General features: G+C 43.6%; 4 protein-coding genes across 11 annotated transcripts; 1 reads left to right on the top strand and 3 right to left on the bottom strand.

Annotated features, from left to right (window-relative positions):
- Positions 1 to 367: 367 nt before the first annotated feature.
- LOC308113793 (uncharacterized protein) lies at positions 368 to 3611 on the bottom strand. Of its 8 annotated transcripts, none has more exons than XM_080470261.1 (8): positions 3482 to 3611; positions 3214 to 3392; positions 2393 to 3124; positions 1427 to 2293; positions 1278 to 1344; positions 1129 to 1195; positions 916 to 1035; positions 368 to 830 (listed from the first exon to the last, which is right to left on the bottom strand). In XM_080470261.1, the coding sequence occupies exons 2-8, from the start codon at positions 3251 to 3253 to the stop codon at positions 714 to 716; spliced, it is 2010 nt and encodes a 669-aa protein (XP_080326387.1). In that variant the 5' UTR covers positions 3254 to 3392; positions 3482 to 3611; the 3' UTR covers positions 368 to 713. The 8 variants fall into 8 exon arrangements, with proteins under 8 accessions (XP_080326387.1, XP_080326388.1, XP_080326389.1 ...); XM_080470262.1 differs by having other exon boundaries at positions 3214 to 3335; positions 3482 to 3557; XM_080470267.1 differs by having other exon boundaries at positions 372 to 830; positions 1129 to 1198.
- Positions 3612 to 4045: 434 nt separating this feature from the next.
- dnase1l1l (deoxyribonuclease I-like 1-like) lies at positions 4046 to 7188 on the bottom strand (the record flags this gene model as incomplete). The annotated part of the gene is made up of 8 exons (XM_080470168.1): positions 4046 to 4191; positions 4278 to 4374; positions 4465 to 4622; positions 4748 to 4860; positions 6229 to 6350; positions 6696 to 6782; positions 6858 to 6946; positions 7045 to 7188. The coding sequence occupies 8 exons, from the start codon at positions 7186 to 7188 to the stop codon at positions 4111 to 4113; spliced, it is 891 nt and encodes a 296-aa protein (XP_080326294.1). The 3' UTR covers positions 4046 to 4110.
- Positions 7189 to 9185: 1997 nt separating this feature from the next.
- traf3ip3 (TRAF3 interacting protein 3) lies at positions 9186 to 15666 on the bottom strand. Its single transcript, XM_080468826.1, has 14 exons — positions 15409 to 15666; positions 14541 to 14978; positions 14332 to 14467; positions 14145 to 14250; positions 13766 to 13793; positions 13542 to 13571; positions 12557 to 12652; positions 11903 to 11974; positions 11645 to 11785; positions 10880 to 11020; positions 10668 to 10803; positions 10446 to 10591; positions 9768 to 9884; positions 9186 to 9497 (listed from the first exon to the last, which is right to left on the bottom strand). Exons 2-14 carry the CDS (start codon positions 14943 to 14945, stop codon positions 9297 to 9299), a joined length of 1755 nt encoding a protein of 584 aa, XP_080324952.1. The 5' UTR covers positions 14946 to 14978; positions 15409 to 15666; the 3' UTR covers positions 9186 to 9296.
- A 1460-nt stretch (positions 15667 to 17126) lies between these two features.
- atp5pb (ATP synthase peripheral stalk-membrane subunit b) lies at positions 17127 to 23634 on the top strand. Its single transcript, XM_080468825.1, has 7 exons — positions 17127 to 17265; positions 18867 to 18903; positions 19011 to 19156; positions 20904 to 21067; positions 21167 to 21292; positions 22126 to 22305; positions 23380 to 23634. Exons 1-7 carry the CDS (start codon positions 17238 to 17240, stop codon positions 23455 to 23457), a joined length of 759 nt encoding a protein of 252 aa, XP_080324951.1. The 5' UTR covers positions 17127 to 17237; the 3' UTR covers positions 23458 to 23634.
- The last annotated feature ends 176 nt before the right edge of the window (positions 23635 to 23810 follow it).

Here is a 23810-nt window from a genome sequence, read left to right as displayed (position 1 = left end):
ACCTTTCAATTTTCCCGTGGCGCGAAAATGGAAGAAAGTTTACTTTAAAACACTTAATAATAAATGTCCTTCTGCTGAAGTTTAGATTTTTGAACAGTTCTTTCTGTGACAAAGACATTGAAACAACTGAGTCTATTTTTCCCCTGTGTAAATATAGTGATGTACTCAGAGGGAAACCCATGCACTCCCAGGGATAACTTGCAAACTCCACACAGAAAGGCGCTGGATAGTTTTTGAATCCACAACCTTCTCGCTGTGAGGTGGGGGCACTAACCACTGCACTAAATTATATATATGTATATACAGTATATAAGACTCCCCCCGTGGGTCTATTCATATAGAGAAATAACTTATTTGCAAGTGTAATGGTTGATTGAAACATACAACAGAAAGTTTTTATATTTTGAGACGATAAAACAAATTAAACAAATCTTGTTGGGAGGCTAAAATATGGCATAAAAGGCCATCATTCATACTTACAGGTCTATTGCATTGAGATGACCTATCTATCGTTAATGCAAATAATTTTAAACAGAGATAGATATTTATTAAGCAGATAACTTCACAGTAAAAACAACAAAACACTTCAACACATTTGAATGATGAGGGTTTCACACCGTGTATAATTATTTCAAAGAAATGTATGAAATATTTTTTTTCTCTCTCATCTTAATCAAATCAACAAGTTAATGATCGAAGCTCGAGCCGCCAATCTAGAAGATGGAAATCTGGTGAAGCCAGTCGGCTTCGTCCGTGGCCAGCCAGAACATCAGCAGTCCCGCCACCAACACCAGACTCATCTTTAACATCAGCCTCATCATGCCGAGACACTGCGGCGGCACAGAGAAGCACAGTGAGGTTAAATACAAGACAAGCAAGCAGCTAATATTCAGGAAAACGTCAATGAGTACACACCCTGTGTTGTCTTGCACGTATGTGTGTGTTCCTGACGTTCGGCTCGCTGTCCTGCAGCTGAGCGGTGAGAGGATCGCACTCGGGTTTCTGATGCTGTGTGTTGCCTGGCTCCAGCAGTTCCTGCGTGGTTAAAAAAAATCATTGAAACTAGTGTGTGTATGTGTGTCTGTTTGTGGTATATTTTAGTGCATGTGTATGTGTGTTAATCTTTACATCAGATGTGTCTGCAGCGCTCTGGTCGTCCTCTCTGTCTGTGGAGCTGCTCAGTGAATCTCCGTCACTGCTGGAAACCCCCCCCCCCCCCCCCAAACTTTAATAATGTGTCTGTTTCTTTAATGGAAGCTAAATGAAGAACTGCTTACCTGTCAGTTTCATAGTGAATGATTTGAGACAGTGGATCTGCACAAAACTGAACCTTTGTCTGTCTTCCTAAGAACAGACGCAGATAAAAACTGATCAGCTGAAGCACATTGACAACTAGTTTAGCTATAGAGACTTTGCTTGCACCCACCTTCTCTTTCAGTTTCCTCATCGCTGTCGTCATAATAGTCGTAGAAAGCCTTGATTCTCTCCTGCTCCTGTTCCCAGTTCCTCTCCTCTTCGTTTTCATTGTTTCCCTGCTCGGCGACCCCTGAGGTCTCCACTCCAACGTCGAAGAAGAAACTATCATCCAGGGATCCCTGTGAGGACGGGCTTTTGACGTCCTCTCTCTTCACCATCGAGTAGCTGTTGTAGTCGTCGTCGTCGTCTGTGTGACGTCGGTTCACACCTGAAGTGTGTGTTTCTGTCTGGTGCGTACCCTCTGTGGTTAACTCAAACTCAGACAGAAGTCTGTCTTGTTTCAACTCCTGCAAATCCCAGCTGAGAAACTCTGCTGGATACACTCTGCTGTTTGCCAGTGGACGGTCGTCTGAGCTGCAAAACATTGTGCTGCTCCCGCCGTGAAGCCGAGAGTCCTCCGGTTGACTCCTGCCTTGGGGATCCTGCTGACCCCAGTCACCCGATGTCTCCTGGCTGCCGCCCCTCCTCATGTTGACGTCGTCGTCGTCGTCGTCGTCGTCGTCGTCGTCATAATCATAATCGCTGGAGCTGTAGGAGTCGCTCTCGCCCGTCTCGTCTCCATCGCCCGTCTCGTCTCCATCGCCCTCCACAAGCTCAACAGCAGCTGGTTTCTCCTGGATTCCTGCCGCGTTCAGGCTCACCGACCCGGCGGCATGCGCCTCTTCAGCGTCCTCTTGGTTCTCAGTGCTGCGGGACCACGTCACGTCGCTCATGTGTCTTTCCAGGCGCCTGCTCTGCTGTGAATACGGGCCACAGTCAGACGGAGCCGCCGAGGCGTCGGCCTTGCCGTCACTGTCTTGATCCCTCACTCCGCCTTCTGCGTATTCACAAGAGGAAAAGTCTGAGGGGTAATCTGCAAAGCTCTCACCTGCCTCCTGGTGCTCCTCCCCTGAGAACTCCTTCATTTTCTCCACACCTTCATCTACTTCAGTAATGAGATCCTGCAGATTCTGCGGAGGTAAGCACTGAAAGTGCAGCCCTGCTGCGGTGGGACGGTCGGCTCCTTGCTCAGTGCGCCCCTCCGGTTCGAACCTCACACCTTCACTCGCAGGTTCAGGTGAAAACCTTTGCTTTTCAGTGTCGCTCTCCTGCTCGTCCTCTGCACTGGCGTCACTCCCTTTCTCTGGGGTTTGTCCAAAGTAGGACAGCTCCTCGTCGCTCTCGGCCTCACCCCGCTCCTTGTTACTAACTTGAGGGTTTCCAGCACTCTGCGGGGCGAGAGGTTGTCCTTCTGCATCGACCCTGTCCTCGTTCTCACAGACCTCATCAGTGCAGTGGGCCGGCACCAACAACTCCCCCGGTTCCTCCACATCCTCCTCTTCTTCATCGTCTCCAGAGGAAGAACCTCCCTCGTCAGACTCTCCCTCTGAGCTAGTGTAATCCTCCTTCAGACTGACCCCTCCGCCTCCAAAATCCTCCTCTCCGCTCTCGTCGTCGACGTGCTCCCTGTAAACCTTTTCAGCCGCGTACATCTCATCTTTATCTTCATCGCCAAACCCCACTGCAGCTTCGCCAGTGGGTTCCTGGAGCAGAGCTCCGTCTCGTCTTGGCGTTACACTTTCTGCCGTGTCTTCCTCACAGTTTCCATCAAAATTCAAATTCTCAAAGTCCAAATCTTCACCGGCAAATGACGGACCAGAGGTCTCTGCTGCAACATCAATATCTGAATATTACTCTGGTGTCAAAAGTAACTAATTTTTTTAATTTTTTTTAAATTATGCAAAATATGCTTCTTACCTGAGAATGCATCAGTCAGGAGATCAGTGAAACTTTCCATCTTTGCAGACAAATCGGCGAGTTATACTAGAAGTTATCTGAAGAAAAAAAACATCAATGCATTGCCGCTGATGATCTCCAGTCTGAAGAAGGAAGAGAGCAAGAAGAAAAGCTCATCTGTTGCTGCAGCAAGTGGTTTCCTGTCAACAGACCCAGTAAAAATTACACATCGCGGCTACAACAGCCACTCAAATCTGCGACAAGACGCATCTACATGATGGAAACCTACCTCCCAAAACAAAGACAAACTTGATTACTCCCGAGTCTCCAAAACGTGAATTCACAACAAAATATTGTTTTGTTTCTTCTGCTGCTGCACTGACGCACCATCACAAGCTCCTCAAATCATGCTTTGATGTGGTTTTTGGTTTCAGCTGCACCTCCCCTGTGCAGAGACACGTCATGTACGGCTGGGCGCAGAACTGAGAGGAGTGCAATTCAATTTTATTTCTACTGTGTGCAAAATACACAACAAAATGCACAAGAATTCCACGTGAGCAAACAGAGGAGACGGTGGAAAGGAAAACCCCTCTTTTTAAGAGGAAGATACCTGCAGAACCAGAGTCAAAGGTGGTGGCTCTCTGCTGCTCTTATAGCAGCTTCACTAGGAAATGGTTCAAGGTGTCAGGAACCACTTCAACTTTATTTATATAGCCCCACATACAACACAGTCATTTCTAGGTGCTTTTAACAGAGACAAACCCAACAAATCTGCAAGGTTTATTAAATAGAAAAGTCTCAAACCTAAACTTTAGATAAAACACCAACAACATCTTAAAAACTGGCAGCCATAATCAGTTGGAAGCTTTAGTCCATTTATTAAAAACCTAAAATAATTTAAAAGTCTTCTTGTTGACTCTACAGCTCATGGCGCAGGAGGTAGCGATGGCTGGGCTTCATGTCGACCTCCACAGGAAAGTGGTCGCTCACTTCAAGAGCCTAAAGGGGCATCAAGAGGAGAGAATCAATGAGATCTGGGACATAATTCTGAGCGTACTGTGAACTGGACGGGGACTGAAGAGTACCTCGGCTTCAGTGAGACGGAGCTCCTCTTTGAAGTTGAACGGTTGGGCTGAACCTGGTTCGATACCGGCAATAATCTCCCGTCCGTGCACGATGATCCTGTTTCAGACCAAGCGATGAGGCGGAACCGCTCAGGACGCGATGCTCACGTTTCACGAAAAAGAAAACGCTGCAGTGTGCTTCCCTGACCTGTCGTAAGCGCAGCGCGTGCTCTCTCGGACCGTGGTGTCCTCGTCGTCTCCGATGAGCCAGCGGAATCTGGGGTCGCTCCGCAGGCGCACGGCCCTCAAGCCCTTGATGGTGACGTAGCTGCAGGCGGCGTTCAAGTCCCCCAAGATCATCACATTCTGATGTGAATGAAATCAAGCAAAACAGGAAGTTGAATAGCATGAAATCGCTCGGAGGGTATGACTGAAAAAAGAGGAACCAAGAAAGATTCATAATGACATGATGGTAATGTGGTTTCACCCACCTCAGTCTTCCAGTTCTTATAAATCCATTTGAAGACGGTGTAGAGCTCATCAATCTCCTTCATGGCTCTTTTCGGGCTGGTGTGCTGACCAATCAGGATCAAGTCCTTCACCACTGAAAACACACACGTCTTTAATAATCGTTTCTATAGAACATTGAGAGATCAGAGTAAGTGTTTCTCTGTACGTCAGCCGTGAGCAACTCATTTTCCCAAAGGGGCCACATAAATATTAACACTACAACTGAGGGCTGAGACTTAAGTTGACTGGAGTTTTGCCTCGTTAAGAAAATTATCTCTTAATCAAAAGCAGTTTTTGTTTCTAGTTTCATGTCACTGTCGCGCCGACCCTCTGTTTCTCAGTCGTCCGCCGTCTGGTAATCATAATATAAATTTTCTACATTTCAAGTTAATTGGGTAAATAAAATTTATCAAAAATGTTTCTTAATTAAAACTTTTGTTTATTTAAAAAAGAAATGTAAACTTAATTTTTTGAAATTTCTATATGCACAGTTTAGTATGTTGAATCTGTCTTTTTTTTAAACTTTTTCTTCTTTCTCTATGAATCTGTATGTTTTTATATGGACCTGTGTCTGCAATAAAGATTATTAAAAACCCCTTTTTTTTTTATTAACCTTTTTTTTTTCACTGTGATTCGCCAAATTTGAAAAGTAAGAATTGTTTGCTTTATGGGCTAAGGTCCCAGACACCATGCAGGAAGAGTGTATTAATGGCCTGTAATGTAAAAAACAAAACAAAAGCAGACCATTTATATGTAGTAAAGCTAAGAACAACTCATTAATATTCTATACACTCACCATAAGAAAGGAGGAGGTAGCTCATGATTTGTGAACAGTATTTTTTCACATTATCTTGTTATGGTTCAGGAAGATTGTTCAATGTTAATTAAGATTTTTTTTTTTACTACACACTTTATTTTAAGGCTTTTGTCACCTCACGTTTAAGAAAGTGTAGTAAAGTCTTCTTGAATCGTTGAATAGTTGAGGATTGTTTGTCATTTTCATATGAAACTGTCGTGTGTCTGACAGACGCGTCAGGAGGAAGAAGTGCTGACATCTGCAGCTTTATGTGTATTTACTACCTGAACCAATATTACCAGTTAAAGCGGCTCCTAACGTTGACATTTTTCCAACTTTTTCTGTCGGTGTGAAGAGTTCGCTGTGGATATTTAGTGGCGTTTTTGTTAAAAAAAAAAAATCTTAAAATATCCAGACTCATCGCTCTGTTTGCTGTGTGATCGTCATCAGAGTTAAAGGCTCGGCAAACGGCGCGATTTGCTGCCGTCTGAGACGAAAGATCGGGTCGAGGGAAAATCGTTTGGGCTTTGAGCGCAGTTTAAATTCGTCCCGTATACAGTCGTGAACAGTGTGAAGGATTTGACAACCCCGACGGCCGAATATCGCACAGTTCGTTTGTTTGGGAGCCTTTAGGCGAGATGCTGCTGTCGAATTTGAAACTCTCACATGTGGTGGAGGAGTGGAAGCGGACGATGAAAGGCTCTCTGGAGAAAACGTCTGTGTTGTTGGTCCCCTCCCCTCCGAGTTTAGGGTACTGATACTGATCTTTGACCTTCAGCTTGTTGTTCCTGAGGATGAGGAGAGAGCAGCGGATGTGAGGGACGTGAAGCCCATTTGAAGGGCTCATATTATGCAGCTTTTCAACACTTCCACTTGGTCTTGTTGGTCCAAAAACGTTGTATTTAAAGTTTATCGCTCCAAATCAAGTTTTTCCTTGATTTTCCTCCATTTGAATATTGGATCATAGGAGCTGCATTCAGAATCTGCTGTGTCTGTGTGAGCTGGACTGGCTCCGCCGACACATGCCCGTCTTGGGAATGGTGTCGAATATTACTGTTGGAAAACCATTAGAAAGTGAAGTTTGCATGATATGAGCCCTTTAGAGAGAAGAGTTGACGTACAGCAGGAGCTACCTGTAAATGTAGACGTACTGCTCCTTGTAGGTTGTCCTCCCCAGTCTTTCACTTTCCACATAAGAATAGGAGTTGGACTTGTCGAGTCTGCGAGAGACAGCGGGAATGAGAATGAAGTCAGGGGAACATGTGCCTTGTGTTCAGAGAAAAAGCAGCCGGTACCTGTTGAGATCTTTGACCAAAGCTTGGATCACTTCTCCTTTTGAGTCTCGGACCTCCTGGATTAGACACAAGTCACATCGGGAGAAAATCTTTGGAGGGAATAAAAGGGGAAAAGAAAATTACAAACATCAGCATTTAACTGTAGCAGGACTTTCTCTCTGGTTGTATTGTCACACTCATCGAGTACCTTCAGTAAAATCCCCATGACCTTCCTGTTGTTTGCCTTCGATTCACCAAAACTCTGCACGTTAAAGGCGCAGATTTTCAGGGACGACGTGACGACGGCCGTCACGCACAGACCGACGACGACCAGCAGCTCCGCCGTCCTCATGTTGTGGAGAAATGTTTGCTCTGTGAGTTGAAGGAGGGAGTTTGGCAAGATCCCATTTGTCATGTTGTGAAACGTGTGAGAGAAACTTCGAGCCGCGTTCGTCTTCTTACCTTCAGTGAGACGGTTCACGGGACTGACCTCCGGCCAGTGCGGGTCCATCTCTTCAGAGCTCGGCGGGTATTTCGGGGAACAATGCAGGTAAACGTGGGTGAAAGACAGAGGCTACAGGTGTGAGTGTGTGTGTGTGTGTGTGTGTGTGTGTGTGTGTGTGTGTGTGTGTGTGTGTGTGTGTGTGTGTGTGTGTGTGTGTGTGTGTGTGTGTGTGTGTGTGTGTGTGTGTGTGTCAGTGAATGGCGCATGGAGAATGGAGCTCTATCTGGAACAGTTAAAACCACTGAATACAAAGAACAATGACTCGGACAGTTCGGCTCTCGCTGCCACTTTTGTCTCTAAGTTTGAGTGAAATCAGACAAAGGACGCTGCCACGTTAGTGTAGAATGTCCACGTCTTCCTAAACTAAAGGCTTCTGCCTTGTTGTTAACTTTTTTTAATACCTGTGACAATTCTCGACGTTGCTGGTGAAACAGCCCCCAGCTTCATTTGAACACATCCTGTTTGTTTTAAAAGCTTCATCAAGAGTGACTTTGGTTGTTTTATTCAGGCCAAATCAGAAAACAGCTTCTGTTTCCGTTTTTGGGGAAAACTTAATAAAGACTTTGCTATCATTTTGAGAAGTTAATTGAAATATTCCAACCTGTCTCTCTAAAGGAGTTTAATCTCCTTAGTAGTTCAAAAATACTCTGAATTTTCACCTCTTTTCACCTTATACTTGACCTCTTTTTCCTCATGTTCTGTTTCTACTGCTATTAATTGAATTATTCTAATTTGCATGTTACATTTAAAGTTACACTTGTTATTGTTTATACTTCTGCTATTATACTGTTATACTACAGCTACTTCTACTTTCACTACTAGTAGTGTATGTATTCATTTTGTTTCTTTGTAAAGTGCTGTGAATTACCTTGTATCTCAATTGTGCTCTCCATATAAATTTACTTTGTTTATTACTACTTCTAAAGCTATTACTGTTGCTACTATTACTACTGATATTCCTACTACTAATACTATTCTATTACCTCTACTAAAGGCATTACTACTACTACTACAAATAATACCACCACTACTACTACCTATAATAATGTTAATAATATTAACAATTCCAAGAAGAAGAACATCCACTGTCTTATCTGGCTGCTGTGTGTCGATATAATGAGGCTGATCTGGGTTTTTCTTATTGTTTCATGGTAACTTTGTTAAAAACAACAAAACAAAAAGAAGCTTCCTGCTGAATTAGAACTGACCTCCGTTCAGTCCTCATGTCACTGATTTTATCCACTACAGGAGTGATTATTTAAAAAAAAAAAAAATCATTTTGTTTAGTTTTTGTGAAAATCTAGATATTGTCATCATGTATACTCTGCACCCCAACAAAGAAAACCTTTAAAGTTTAAATTTAAAGGTTTTTATGGTAATATTTTTACCTGGCGCCTGAAACCTCAAACTTTGGTTCTGTTTTGGGTTTGTTGTTTATTTATAGATTCCAATGTTTTTTGTGATAAAATGCTGATAAAATGAAAAAAACGATTTGACAGGACCTCAGATAACCTCATTAAGCTTTCCATCACTGATATTTCCGAAGCTTCTGTGCTGAAAATGTAATATCCTGAAATGTTTTGTGACTTACTGAGGAAGCAACCGAACAGACATTTCCTATTTTCATTAATTTGTTCACCCCCGACAAATTCAAACAAGCCCATCAGTCCATTCAAGTCATTTTAATAACTCATTGTTGTGCTGCTGACTGAATGAGCCACTTACAGTACAAAAAACACATTTTTTTTTCTTCTAATACGACCTGTTCTGTTGACATTCAGACTCAGGTTTTGTTTTACTCACATACACCTCCATATGCAAACACAACTCTTCTCACACAACACTTTTAGTTCCATTTTTTTTTTTTTTTTTTAAAAAGAATACAAAAATACTAATAATCTACTTTGTACAAAAACAAATTTTAAACAGAAGCAATAACCACAAGTAAATATTCGTCATATGGGTCTGAAACATCCGGAGTGTCTAGAAGAAGCCGCTTCCACGAGATAGCCTTCAATACGAGTCCAGACATCTGCGTACAGGTCCTGCGCTTGCTCCCTGAAAGGGGGATGCCACAAGCACAACATGGCAACCCCAGCTACAGCCAGGAGCAGGAAGGAGACGAGACACACACTCCACCAGGAGCCACATAGTGTCTAGAGAGAGAGAGAGAGACAGAGAGAGAGATAGGAGGAGGAGGAGGAGGAGAAGAAGAAGTGTGTGTGAGAGTCACACTTTGTGGTGTTTCTGGTGCAGCAGCTCTGACAGACACACTGCAGCAAAGCATCAGCAGAGGTCACAACCACAGAGAACACACACACACACACACACACACACACACACACACACACACACACACACACACACACACACACACACACACACACACACACACACACACACACACACACACACACACGACTCACTCTTGTCTTGCGGCGGTGGCTCAGTTTCCGGAGTTCCTCTCTGCACTGCGACAGCCGGACCTGGCTGGAGTGACACTCCTGCTTCATCACATCCAGCTCCGTCTGCAGCTCCTCACACTACACACACACACACACACACACACACACACACACACACACACACACACACACACACACACACACACACACACACATTTAGAGTACAGTTGCAAAAAGCTGATGTGTGTGTGTACTCCTCCCTCAAAAAGTACCTTCATCATGACCTTGAATATTTTACCCTCTTCAACCATTATACGGTATTTATTGAAATGCCAAACCTGTAATTCTTTAAATCAGTGTAAAATACCTGATGTGCCCATGAGACATGATAAAATATGTTGAAACACTTTAAAATGACTGGAAATCACACATGTTCTAGTTTCAAACCTCTGTAGACATGATATTGAGCAGCACTGTCCTCCTGCATAATGACTGAATAAAGCTCTGTGTATGTGTTTGAGGACTCGTGTGTACGATGTTCGTTTATGATGTTTAGGGTTAGACTGGAAGGATACTGCAAAAATTACTGGCCTGATGAAGTGTTGATGTCAATGACTGCACCTTTAAATGAATCTGTCACCTCTGCTTGGGGATTCATGAGAAGCACTGTTAAAAAAAAAAAACCCGTCTCCACGTCACCTCTCTCTGCCGGAGCTGCAGCTTCTCCTCGGACTGACGGAGCTGCTCCTCCAGCTGAGCATCTCTCCTCACACTCAGGCGAGGCTCAACTTTCTCTGACAGCAGAAACTCCTGCTGGAGGAGGTCCTGGCTCTCGTCGCTGCCATCTAACAAAAGAGGCATTTTAATATCGCGAAGCATGTGCACCTCTCAGCATTTTAGAGACATAATGTAAATAAAGACCTCTGAGTTGCTGGATTTCTTCTCTCAGAGTCTGGTTGTTTTCTTCCAGCAGACACATGTTGTACTGCAGCTCTCTCTTGTCTTGTCTCAGTGACGACACCTCCTCCTCCAGCTCGTCCTCTCTGGCCCTGGAGAGCTGCACGAGACACACTGGAAGTTTTTACCCAAGCACTTCAAAGTTAATCTGTGCAGGCGGCCGCAGGAGCCCGTACCTCCGCTTGGCTGCGTAGCTGTTGTTGCAGCTCCTGGTGATTGAAGTGTTGGCTCTGCTCGAGTCGGCCTGAGCTCAGTTTGAGCTCCTCGTAACGACTCTGCCACCGCTGGGCCTCGGCCTTCTCTCTCTCTACGGCTTCCTGCGGGCGAACATGAACATGTCATACTGGGGAAAAAAAAAAAAAAAAAAAAAAAAAAAACCTAGATACCATCCATACCAGACTTCACAAGATTTTTATCTTACTTGCGTTTGGATTGGTTTTCAAAATGGCTCTTGTGCTAAAAATGGCTTTTAAAAAGAGTAAAACAACAAAAAAGGGAGAAATTCAAAACGATAAAGTCAAAATGGTTAGAATTTCTACAAAGGGGGGGAAAGAAAAGATAAAACAGCTTAAAAGGGTGAAATAAGAAAGAAGCTTCCCCCACTAAACTATTCAGATGGCGGAAAAAGGTTAAAAATGTGATAAGATGTCCATCAATGCGATAAAAGAAACAGTTCATGTATATCCAGCAAAATACAACTTTAAGTGCTTTGCTACTTTAATAGTGAAACATGTTTTGTGGCTTTGGATGAATGTTTATTATTGGAAAGTGTCTCGTTTGGTCATGAAGGCTGCAGATGTCTTGTTCGTGGAGCTGCAGGGGGATGAAGGCCTTGCTCCGGGACTTAACGTGATAATCTGTGGTGTTTATTTAAAAAGAAAAAAAAAAAAAAAAAACGTGTGTGTTGGTTGTGTTTTTGGAACTGAAATGAGAAGTTTGACCTGCAGAGTCTCGGCCCGGCTGAGGGCCTCGGCCTTCTCCCGTGTGGTCCTCTGCAGAGCTTCCAGCGCCTTCTCCTCAAACACCAGCTTCTGCTTCTCCATCTGCACCACCAGCTTCTTCATCCCCTCCGAAGGGATCGTCTGCAGGGACACAACACTGCGGCGTGAGGCCTTTTGACGCGCTGCACAGCAGTCCTGGTTGTTTTGGGTTGTTTTTTTTGACGCTCTGTGCGGTGAAAGCTGGAGGCTGCTGCTCACCTGCAGGCAGACGTGCAGCTGCGCCTCCAGAGCCTTGATCTTACTCCTCAGCAGATCTTCACTGAAGCGAGACTGCGTGGGTCAGAGAGAAAACGCAATGAGTCTCGCGCTGTAATGGAAAATTAATGGCTGCAGCCTCAGATGACAGCGTCAGCATGTGCTGCACTCACTGAGAGTAAGTGTGGAAAAGAGCACATTATTCATTTCAATATAATACGCCTTCATGAGAAATGATTGCACACATTAAAAGCACATTTAATAAGATTCAATGTGCAGTGTTTAAAAAAAGAAAAAAAAAACACCCTGAAAATCTAAAACGCCAGTTATTCTGTTTAATTAATTACAGCCCGAGTGGCTAAATGAGCGCTAATGAGGATGTATTGCACGTATAGCAGACACTGAGAGTCACGTCCTGCCTATAAGAACGACAGCTTGTATGTGCAACTTAGATGAGAACGGAAGCAGGAAGCGTCAAACCGCAGGCTGCGTCGGCCTTCCTGAAGCAGCAGCAGCTGCAGATGCAGTATATACTGCAGGTACAACGACCCTGACACCCAGAACCCGAGAGCAGCAGTGAAAAGTCGGAGACGTTTGTTTAAGTGTGTTTGGACGGCGGGACCGTGGACACTCGGCCCGGCGCACGGCGAGTCTTACGGTCCAGACGGCGTCGGAGGAGTTGGTGAGGTGTGACGTGCTCTGCTGGAGCGCTGCGAGCTTCTGCTTCACCGAGTCCTCTCTCCACAGGGCCTCCTGAGAGGTGCATCACAACAACAAGCAAACAGTCAACAATCCTCTGCCACAGTTTGCCTGCTTCTCCTGCAACATCAATAACATCGCAATTTCTGCTTAAGGGCGAGATCTGTCTCAGTAAAGCTTCAAGCATTTGCCTCAATATGGAAACCACGTGGAATAATTAATCATCCTAAATTGCGAACATGCACACACGCGTAATATAAGTGATGTAAAACGGTCAAATATAGAGTAACACTGTTGTATCTTGCCAATAAGGTGGACTTCAGGTGTGCCAATGTAACAGCTAGAGTAGATATCTTTCAGTAAACTTCACCAAATCTGAATAAAGAGTGTATCAGAGTAAATGAAGTCACTATAATGAACAGTCCAGACAGCCATGGATGAAAAAAAAAAAATCACTTTTTGCTCAACAAAAGGAAAGTACTTTAGCAAATGACAATCCCAGGATGTCTGAATGATCATCAAATAGATTATTATAAGATATGCATATAAAAAAAATCTGTATAAACCAAATACTTTAAGTGTTGTGATTTTAGCTGCGAGTCAAAAAGACTCATGACAGCAGATGAGTGTGAACGAGAGCTGCACAGTAATGAGTTATTACCCACGATGCACTTCGTCACACCAAACATCTTCTGAATATATTTACGCAACCAGACTCAGTGAAACACAATCAAGTGTCCGGGCCTGACATAATCAAACGTAGTAAAGTTGTGTAACAACACCGAGACCTTCAGCAACGTCAGTTACATAACAGAACTAAAGCTTTTGGTTTTCTGACCGAAGTCTCCTTATTAACTAAAATCATTAACTTCAGAGGCGGTAAACAGCAAAACTCTGCAGCTGGACAGTCCAGTGAAGAAAATCAGGAAATTGTTTGATTTACCTCCAGGTAGTCGGCTAATCTCTCAATGTCCTAGTGGAGAGGAAACAGAGAAGGTTAAAATCATTTGAACGTTCACATTAAATACACAAAGGTTGAGAGGAAATACAAAAGAAGGACTTGTACAGTTTTGTAAATCAACCATGAGCATTAACGCCACAGATCTGACTTATAGAATCTAATCTGACTCTGTTTTGGAAAAAAAGATGCAGCGGCTTGATACTTACTGATTCTCTGACCAGGATGAATCCGGGCCTGTGGGGAGAAAATCATGTCATTAGAGGAAAAGACCAACACTGATCACAGCCGCGTTCAGATTAGAACCATTTCACCTGGTCGCTTTATGTTTCCTCTCACACTTACAGCAGTACCATGAAGGACAGTACTGGACTGTGAAGACACGTAGTGAGATCGCTGTGATTTTAGTATTTCTAACAGCATTAACACTCTTTTATTCCCCGTTAGAGTGTCTGATTGATGCGTTTATCTTAGACATATGATTAAATCTGCACTGTGATCAGAAGCTCAGTCATTCTTTGACTCCCAGTGTTGAAATGCGTGTGATTCCAGCCCGTTCGGAGCAGATTTGAGTGCAGATAAACTCACTCTGTCCGCATGCTGCTGTTCTCCAGGACCTTCTTCTCAAGGCGAACCTGACTCTGCACGGACGGATTCTGGAAAATCGTTTCCGTTTGGATGCTGATCTTTTGACCTGTGCGACAGAAAAGGGCAGCGTTCTTTAAGTTCCCTGGTTGGTGGACACCCGGCAGTGTTTCGCCGGGATTCCTCTCACCTCTCTGTTTCCTCGGCCGGCCTTTCACGCGCTGCTGGTTCGACTCCTGCACGTCTCCCGCTGAGGTAGACGCTTGTTTCTTTTCACGAGGCCTGTCCGGGATCCTCTCCGGCGTCTCCTCCGACCACGACGAATCCTGAGGAGAGAACATCCAGATGACTGAAAAGTCCCAGCAGAACTTCATCTGATGTTTATTTGATGTCTCCCACCTGTTTGCTGGTGCTGGGAGCTTCGTCTGCTCCACTGCTGTTTGCTGTTACAATCATCCTGGGATGTCCGTTAGCAGCCGCTCTCTTTGGCGTGTTTGTTTGCGGCGTCTCCGCGCGCCGGTGTCTCATTGCGTTGGCTGGAGGTTTCCTCCTGGAGGAGCAGCTTGTAGACTCTGTGCCACCGGGCTGCGGGCTCACCGACCTCCTCCTCAGAAACTCCTCGTGCCTCTTCTCCTTCAGCTTGTTCTTGATCTCCCTGGTGTCCAAGTCCCTGGTGGGGCTGCGGCAGGACGTCACGTTGTTTCGCCCTCGTAGGTGCTCGCGTTTCTCTGCTCTGATGTCTGATAGTTGCTCAAAGTGTCTGGCCGGGGAGAGTCGTGGCGCGCCGACAGAGAGGGCGTCCATGGCAGCGCCTCTGCCTGCTGTGCTGCGTCATGCCTGCCACGGGAGAGCATCGGGAAAATGACTCCACAAACATATTTAGAATGGAAACTGTTTTGGGTTGTTTTTTTGGTGTCTTTCTGTGATTAATGACTCAAATCCCTGAAAGAATGTGTTCCTATCTGAGTGCTTACAGGCTGAAACACAGAACCAACTGATGATCTGTATCCACACATGGTGCTCCAAGCACAAAGTTTCAAGAGGTTTCTTTTTCCCCCCATATTTAGAATGATCAGTGTAGTAATTACACAAGCTGAGCATCCTGTCGCTACCATAACTTTGTATTTCATGACAAACATGGCTCAGCTCAGCTGACAGACACAGATCAGTCTCTGGTGATGGCCGGCGGAGGCAGTGGATGTCCTAACGTGCAAGATAACGGGGCCACAAACGCTGGTGATAAGCAGGGACGAGACTCAAAACTCACCCGGGGGGTCATCTCGGTGCAGCGGGAGGAAAAACTCGCCACCAAGTCGTCTGTTCCCTCTCTTTTCTCGGCCAGTCTTCGGTCTGTTCGACATGTGTCTCTCTCTCTCTCTGGTGAGCAGAATTTTACAGGAAGTGCAGCGAAACACAACGTCATATGTTCCTCTATCTCAGCAGCCACACACAGCAAACTGATGCCCAGCACGGGTGGGCCCCGAGATTACAGACTGTGTGTGTGTGTGTGTGTGTGTGTGTGTGTGTGTGTGTGTGTGTGTGTGTGTGTGTCTTTGAGATGACTGCAGGTTTGTTTCAGTATATGTCTTTTTTTTGTCTTTTTCACTTTATATATTTTTTTTTCTTCAGATTTTAAACTTGATTATTCAACTCTTCACACTGGCTGTGAGTTTTGTGACAAACTAACTACATTAAGGTGTCATTAATTACTCATAACACCAAATTGAATCGAGCAACCCCCATATCCTTTGTGTCAAAGAAGCTGGAGAGAAAAAACTGTTGATTAAGTTCACAATAATCTCTTTGAACAGTTTCAGTCTGGTCTCCATCCATCACAGCACAAAAGCAGCCCTCGCCATAATCTCCAACAACGTCCTGACTGCAGCTGAATCTGGACTTTAATCCAGGTTCATCCTCCTCCATGATCCGAGCGCAGCCTCTGACACCTTCTCCACTCCGTCCTCCTCCATCAGACTGTCCACCACACCCCTGGTCTGGTTCGAATTATCTGACAGAGAGGCGATTCATTCATTCAATCACTCGCTTCACACTCCACTACTCCGGTGTTCCTCAGGGTTCTGTCCCAGATCCCATCTTCTTCATCGTCTATCTCCTCCCTCTTGGCCATATTTCCATATTGTAACAGGAAAGCCAGGCTGATTTATATCCCTCTATCTATACCACTCTATCCTGCACAGTATAGCGGGGCACTGGACCAAATCCTCGGGAACATTGCACCCTGGACAGGTTTCCAATCCATCACATCGAGCCATTCAGGCTTTTCACTGTGCTTCACAAGGAAATACAGTTGATAAAACATGAAAAATCTATTATCCCATGGAAAGTTTGAGCACTATTATTTTAATCTTTAAAATAATAAATGAAACGTATTATTTGATAGTTTTTTAAGTCGTAATTTAAAAGAAGTGAGTGTTCAGGAAGTTTGTTGCACGGGTGAGGAAGAACTAAAAGCTGCTCCACCTTGTTTCTTCTCACTCTGAAACACTCAGTTCAACAGGGATCTCAACCTTTGATATTTCATGAGTAAACCTGAGATGTTTTTAGGCCCAAGAACTGTAAACATACAGTACAATATTCCACAATACTGAAAATAAAATCCTTTGATTCTTGAAATATATTACACACACACACACACACACACACACACACACATATATATATATATATGAATTCATAATTACACCCAGATTTCTGAAGTCAAGATGAGCGCTGACCTTTAACCTTTCCCTTTGGGGCACAAGACAAACACTTACACAGTTGTACTGTAAAAAAAAAAAAAACTTTTATATTCCATTTTATATTTAATAAAAAATGTTTTATATATGATATTATCATCGTGTATTGTTTAGTTATTGTAGTTTCATATGTTTAGGAAACGTTTTCGCAGTAAACTCGATACTCATTGTGTCCTTGCTTGCAGCGGCCTCTGCAGGCTTCTCCTTAAATAACAGTAACACTGACTGTAATCTCGCGATATTTTAGAAGGACCTCTCGTGTGTCAGCCGTCCTCGCGGCTCTCTCAGAAGGGCACGAAGAGCCAGAAGTACCAACAACCCCGCACTTCTCCCTTCAAACATGCTCTCCAGGCTCGTTTTGGTCTCAGGTCTGTATCTAAAGAGTTTTATTAGTCATGATACAACTCTGTCGTGCTGCTATCAACTGACCAGTGGCTGCGAGGAGAGTTTAATGTGCGCGTGAAGCTGAAGGGTAAAGTGAAGGCCTCATTGAATGAGACATGCTAATGCTAACTGGCTAAAGGTACATACAGGTTATTGCATGCACATTTGCGTTAATAACTTCGGATATATTCTTGTAACTGTCATCTCTTCTGACAATTATATCAGATGTCACTACTGTTGGGTTGCAGAGATCCTCGTTGAAGCTACCATAGCTAACCTTAGCTTTGCACGCCTACAAATGTCACCTTATTGACAGTTAGCACAGCAGCTTTCTCCTCTTCAAGGTCTGAGTTTAGGGCACAATATATGTCTAGTTTCTTTACTAATGCATATACCTTCTCTTACTGGGAGCCAGCTAAAGTGTTGCCTCACATGTAAAGTAAATACCGCTTTACCTCAGGTTACTGTATATAGCCAGCTGGTCAAAGTTGTTTTAACATGTGATTAGCTGATGTACAATTAATTAAAACTTAAGTCAGTTTGATACTAAAGTCTTGAAATCTACTTGAACTGTCAGCTCATGAAGGTTACATACATTATCAACAGTATCAAATTTAAAATGAATTAATTTATCCTTAAATGTATGATATTACTTATATTTGGTATCAATGTTGGAAATGTATTTGAGCCACATACAGACATTTAAGGTCTTTCAGTTAAATTTCTTTGTTGACTAAGAGCTCATTTAACAGAAAAACCTTTAACGGAGCTGTGTTAGAATTTAAAGTTGGTAAAGAGATTATCACGACAGTTTTAAAACCCCTCGCATCCTGTAACAATGCGGATCATAGATTTTTTATCTGTGTTTAGTAGACAATACCGTTTTTATTAATGCATATACCTCACATCCCAGCAAAGAAATACATTCATTGACGTTTAAATTTAAAGGTCATTGTGGCAGTGTTCTACAGGTCAAGATAAAATTGGGCTGAATGTGACCCCTGAATTCAAATGTGCTTGACTCCCCTGCATTTACTGTAATATAATGACGATACTTGACATCCTTGCTATTTTCAATGAATATTTGAAATAATTCTGGATGTAAAAGCTGTTTTTGGAAGTTAAAGATGCCCAAGAGATCACAAGAATTGGTATAATCATAGTTTAAAGATTTCCCCGGATCCTAAACTTCCAACTGTGTACTTGAAGTAGAGGAGAGGCTAAAATGTCTCCGGTTAAAGCCACGCAACAGAAGCAATTGATCACATTGAAAACCAACACGACGAGGGCAAAGGAGGAGTGCACAACGCCTTTTCAGAGAGAAAAAGAACCGCTCTTTCAACAGTTTAATCGGAAAACAGCGTCACTCGTAGATGGTCTAGATTCCCTTGATCCTGCTCAAACCTGTATGAGTTTATGACAGTGTGTAGCTGCACTTAAACTCCAACTTCAATATTTTGCTATATTTAGAAAATTTCATTTTAACTGTCTTGTGAGATTTAGCTGTGCGATTGAGTATGATGCAGACAAATCAGCAACACCTGGAAGCAGTGGGGAAATAACTTTTGTTCTCTTGTTTTTCCAGCCAATGCCTTGAAAGGCTGTGGCCCCATCGGAGCTGGGTATGTGTGTTTGACATCTTTGACATGATTACACACTCGAGCAACATTGATGACAGTGGTGGTGTTTTTTTTTTACTCTGGTCTTTTAACATAACTGTGTCCCACAGGGTCGTCCATGCTTCCCGCTCCCTGCACACGTCCTCTCAGAGCCTGGCTCCACTGCCCCCTATGCCAGAGTATGGGGGCAAAGTCCGCCATGGCATCTTCCCAGAGGAGCTTTTCCAGCTCCTGTATCCCAAAACTGGAGCCACAGGTCGGCAGTTATCAACAGTAGCTATTTGTTTTTCAAATGTGATGATCAACTGAGTCAAACAGTGTCTCTGTAACTTAAGGCGCCGTTTACATGACAACATTTCAAGAGAAAACACATCGTTTTTTTGTTTCAGAAAAGTTTTGCATTTACGTGGCAACGTTCTGAACATGATGTCCGCGCTGAAAATAAGATAGCTAGCAAACCTGAGGGCTGTACTACGACGCTGGATTTTCTCTTATTGCGATATTTTCACGGATTAACTCTGAGTTTTCTGTACCACAACGCTCGCTCACTTCTCACCTGGATAAATCACCATGATAACTCACGCTGAATGTTTAACCGGCTCCGGAGCAGGATACGTTCTCTATAAGATCACAATGAGTGGAGCGGCTCCGCCTCCTGACCAATCAGATCTCTTGGGAAATGACCTGCTAATTCTTAAATGGTGGTGATTGGTGCGCAGGTTCAGCCCTGAGCTGCAGCTGAGAGGAGAAATTAATTTAGAGATCTTTTTGACATAAAATAAATCCTGGTCACTGAGGCTTTGAAGGATGTTTTAGTTCTTGACTTGTTCTAAGTCTGTTCCGCTCCACGAGGGTTGATCTGGAATAATGAGGTTAATGAGCACACCTGACAGAACTGCAGAAACATGAATTTTTATGGGGGAAAATTTCCGGTAAATTTCCGGAAACTTTCCATGGGATGTTAAGATGGAGAATTTTGGAAATATTCCAAATCGGAAACTTTCTATGGGAATTATTGGGAATTTATGGGAATTAACTGGAAATTTGGGGTAATTTATACAAACATAAATGTAAATATTTGTTTTGCCATAAGCAAACATCCATGTAAACAAATACAATTAAAGAAACATGACATTTCAACAGTTTAACTTTAGTTATAATTCTTGAACAATCAATAATTTTAATGAACAAAAACATGAACTCCCCCACCCAAACACAAAGTAAAATGCTCCCCACCCCCAAAAAAGTCCCATTCAAAATTTTCAATGAAAGGAGAAGAAACAGCATCACATTTGAGGTAGCTATAATAAGCTCGCCTCTTAAATGGTCAATGAAATGAAAAATAGCTTCCATTTAGCGCCTAACTTACCAGCTAGCTAGCTACTGTATGAATACGTTTTTATTTAATTTTTGCAAGTTAAACAGTAATACCTTTAATAGATCAAATATATTTACCCCGTAATAATGTAAAAAAAAACCAAGCCAAGATTATGCTGCAATATATTTTCCCCAACTATATTTAAGTGTCCTGTTGAGGGCCATCCTTCAGTTTTGAAAATTTCTGTTTTATTTCCATAAATTCCCGTTAATTCCCATGGAAAGTTTCCAACTTTGAAAATTCCTGGAATTTTGCAACCGTATTCCTGGTGGATGTGTTTTTAATTCTTCATGGTCTCAGACAATAACTGCTCCTTCAGTAAATCTGTGAACTGCTCTGCAGGATTTCTCCCGTGTGTGTGTGATTGGTCAGACACTGCAAACTCCGCCCCTCTCATGTGAACGCAAACTCGTAGGTCTGGGTTGAACTAGCGAGTTGATAACTTGCTTCGTATTAACTGTTATCAGGATATCAGTCAACCCGGGAAACTGTCTATCGTCTCTGTTTCAAACGGCGTCTAGACGAGACTCTTTGCTCTCCGTTTTATGAAAACATTCACAACGAACTTGTTGCGATGTATGAAAAATAAATCTCCATTTTTATGGCTCGGCTTCGCTCTCAACAGGACCCTACATGCTGGGCCTTGGCCTCGTCACCTACTTGCTCACCAAGGAGTTGTACGTCATCAACCACGAGACCGTCTACGCTGCCACCATAGGCACCATAATCGTCTACGGCGTCAAGAAATATGGTCCAAGTGTTGCAGCGTACGCTGACCAACTGCACGACGTGAGCTGGAAACCATTATAGTGTGCTGGAGAGAGATCAGTGCTTCAATAGCAAAACCACTATGAATAACCGACTTTTTACCCCCTTACTGTTTTACAGGAAAAGATGGCGCATGCTGAGGCTGCGAAGGCCACGTCCATAGCCAACCTGACTGACGCCATCGATAATGAGAAGAAGGAGCAGTGGAGAGTCGATGGAAGGTCAATGCTTTTTGACGCCAAGAGGGTAAGAAGCACTGAGGTTTGGTACATATGTAAAGACAGGAACTGCGCCTGAAAAGGAGAGGTTGTCTATAGTCCTGGCCTAAAGAAAAACGGATGTCTTTTGTTCTTTGTCTTCAAAATTCCCGCGATCACCTGCAGAGAAGTGGCTCAAAAGCAGGTCGAATTTAACACGGGAGGAGTTGTGAGGCTGCTCTTACGCCGATGGTGATCAGTGCAATCAACAGTCGAAGAGTTACCTATTTGATTTAAAGGCATGTGGAAAAACTGCTCGATTTGGCTCCTCGAGCTGAACGGGATCCAAAATCTTTCTTTACTTTGTAAACTTGTACTGGTAATGAGTAGAAAGTCACAACTCAGTGATCAAAGAAATGTGCATTTAGGACGGTAGGAGTTCCGAAATGAATAGTAGCTCGAAAGAAGGCCAGCAGAGTTTTAACAGTTGTCTTTATATTTGTGTGTGAATAAGTATTAGTGCAATCCCCCCCCCCCCCATGCACCATGTATGTGTATTTTCCCTCTTCTAGAGAATTTACCTTCGTTTGTGTTTTGCGAAGGAAAAACAATAGGCTAAACCTAAACTCTCCGGATTTCCTCTTATCAAGGTAACTTCAAAGATTAACCCTGGGTTTTACGTACTACGACGCTCGTTCACTTCTCACCGGGATAAATCACCGTGGTATCTGACCCTGAATAACGAAGCTGTAACTGTACGGCGGCGCATCGTTCCACCTCTACTTCCTGCCCATGGAACCGTGTGTTTGTCCGTCCGTGTTGCGTCCAGTGCAGTAAAACCGACTCCTGAACAATCTGCGTTCTCTCCTGCCGGCTGCTCAGAACAACGTGGCCATGCTGCTGGAGATCAACTACAGGGAGAGGCTACACATGGTGACCAGGGAGGTGAAGAGACGCCTGGACTACCAGCTCGCCCTGCAGGGCCTCCACCGCCGCATGGCGCAGGAGCACATGGTCTCCTGGGTGGAGAAGAACGTGGTCAGCAGCATCACTCCTCAGCAGGTCGGCACGGCTCCTTCTTGTCTTTGTTTCCTCCTGGTGACGGTTTGTGTGCGTCCAGGTATAACAGGATGAGATAGGACAAACATACGGTAGTAAACCTTAAGTACACTGTTAACTTTAATGGCCGGGCAGTTTATAATTTCCTGCGTTTGTTTAAAGTCAGCCTGGGACCGGATTAACCATTCCTCAAGTCTGTTGTAGAGACGACGAGCTCTGAAGGTGTTCTCTTGTCTCTTCTTACCACCAACAGGCATGACTTGAGTTGTTTTCTCTGAAGAAACCTTGAGTCTCCTTACAGGATTCAAAGCTTTCAGTTTAATCAGGGCTCACGCGTTTCACAGCTGAATGCACTTTTATAAACGGAGTCTCGCCACTGTGACGTTGCCAGGAAACGTTCAAGATGCAAATAACTGATAATCTGCAGAGGAGGAGCTCAGTGGCTCAAATCTTGATTCATTCAATGAAGAAAACATTAAACTCAAAGGACACAGCAGATTGAAACCGTTTCAGACCCCAAAATTAACATTAATGTAAGAATACATGCGTCGCGGTCCATATTCTAGTTTTATCGTCCAGATCAGTAGTTTAATAGTTGAGACTCTCCATCATAGCATCCGATGTGTCATCAGTGCATACGAATGTCAGATTCTCTCCATCTCTTCACGTTTATAGCTTATTGTTCTCTGCACGTGTGTGGTTTCATTACAAAAACAAGCAACAGCGCCCTCCTGTGGCACGACATAGTAACCACATTGTTGTCTGTGTCTGCTGCTGCAGTGTAAACACTCCTTTTTTTTAATGGATTAGGTGTTGTCATATAAACGGAGTCTTAACCTCTTTGTCTTCATGATTTCTGTCTCTATTGTAGCCGAGAATTTAGAGTTTTTAACTTTGATCCCTTGAAAAAGGGTGTTGACTTTAGTTTTCGCTGATCATTTATACTTTTGTTTGACGGTGGTTTGTTTTTATAAGGTTGTTAAATACTACAGTTAAATATTCTCCAGTTGTTCATCTGTGACTCACAGTTTAAGATCCAAAGTGCTGATGTGTTTGTTTGTTTGTTTTGTGTTTCAGGAGAAGGAGAGCATCGCTAAATGCATCACAGACCTGAAGGCGCTGGCCAAGGTGGCTCAGGCCACAGCCGCCGTCTAAAGTTGCCCCAGCTGGACAGGAAGCTCCAGGAAACCCTCAACTCATTGTCCCCGGACGAGACGCCACCTTTTTCTTTACAGAATAAACTATTCCCTCTTTCACGTCTCTGTCAATAGTTTGGGTGTGTACAGTCTTTACACGTCATCCGATGGTAAAATAAATGATTCTCTTATTCAACTTTGCCTCTTTTGTTTTCATTTGAAACATTTTTTTTTTTTCTTAGTCATTTTATTTCCGTGACGCGATGCGCTGGAGTCTAAAAGCCATGCAGGAGTGTTTTCTGTGTGACCTTTGATCAGGGTGAACCTTTGGACTCATAATGAGGTTCAGACTCGCCGTCCTCCACCTTTCGC

This window comes from Lipophrys pholis (genome assembly GCF_963383615.2).
Source record: "Lipophrys pholis genome assembly, chromosome: 8".
NCBI classification, from domain to species: domain Eukaryota; kingdom Metazoa; phylum Chordata; class Actinopteri; order Blenniiformes; family Blenniidae; genus Lipophrys; species Lipophrys pholis.
Note: the sequence above shows the minus strand (reverse complement) of the source record. Positions and strands in the feature narration are given on the sequence as shown.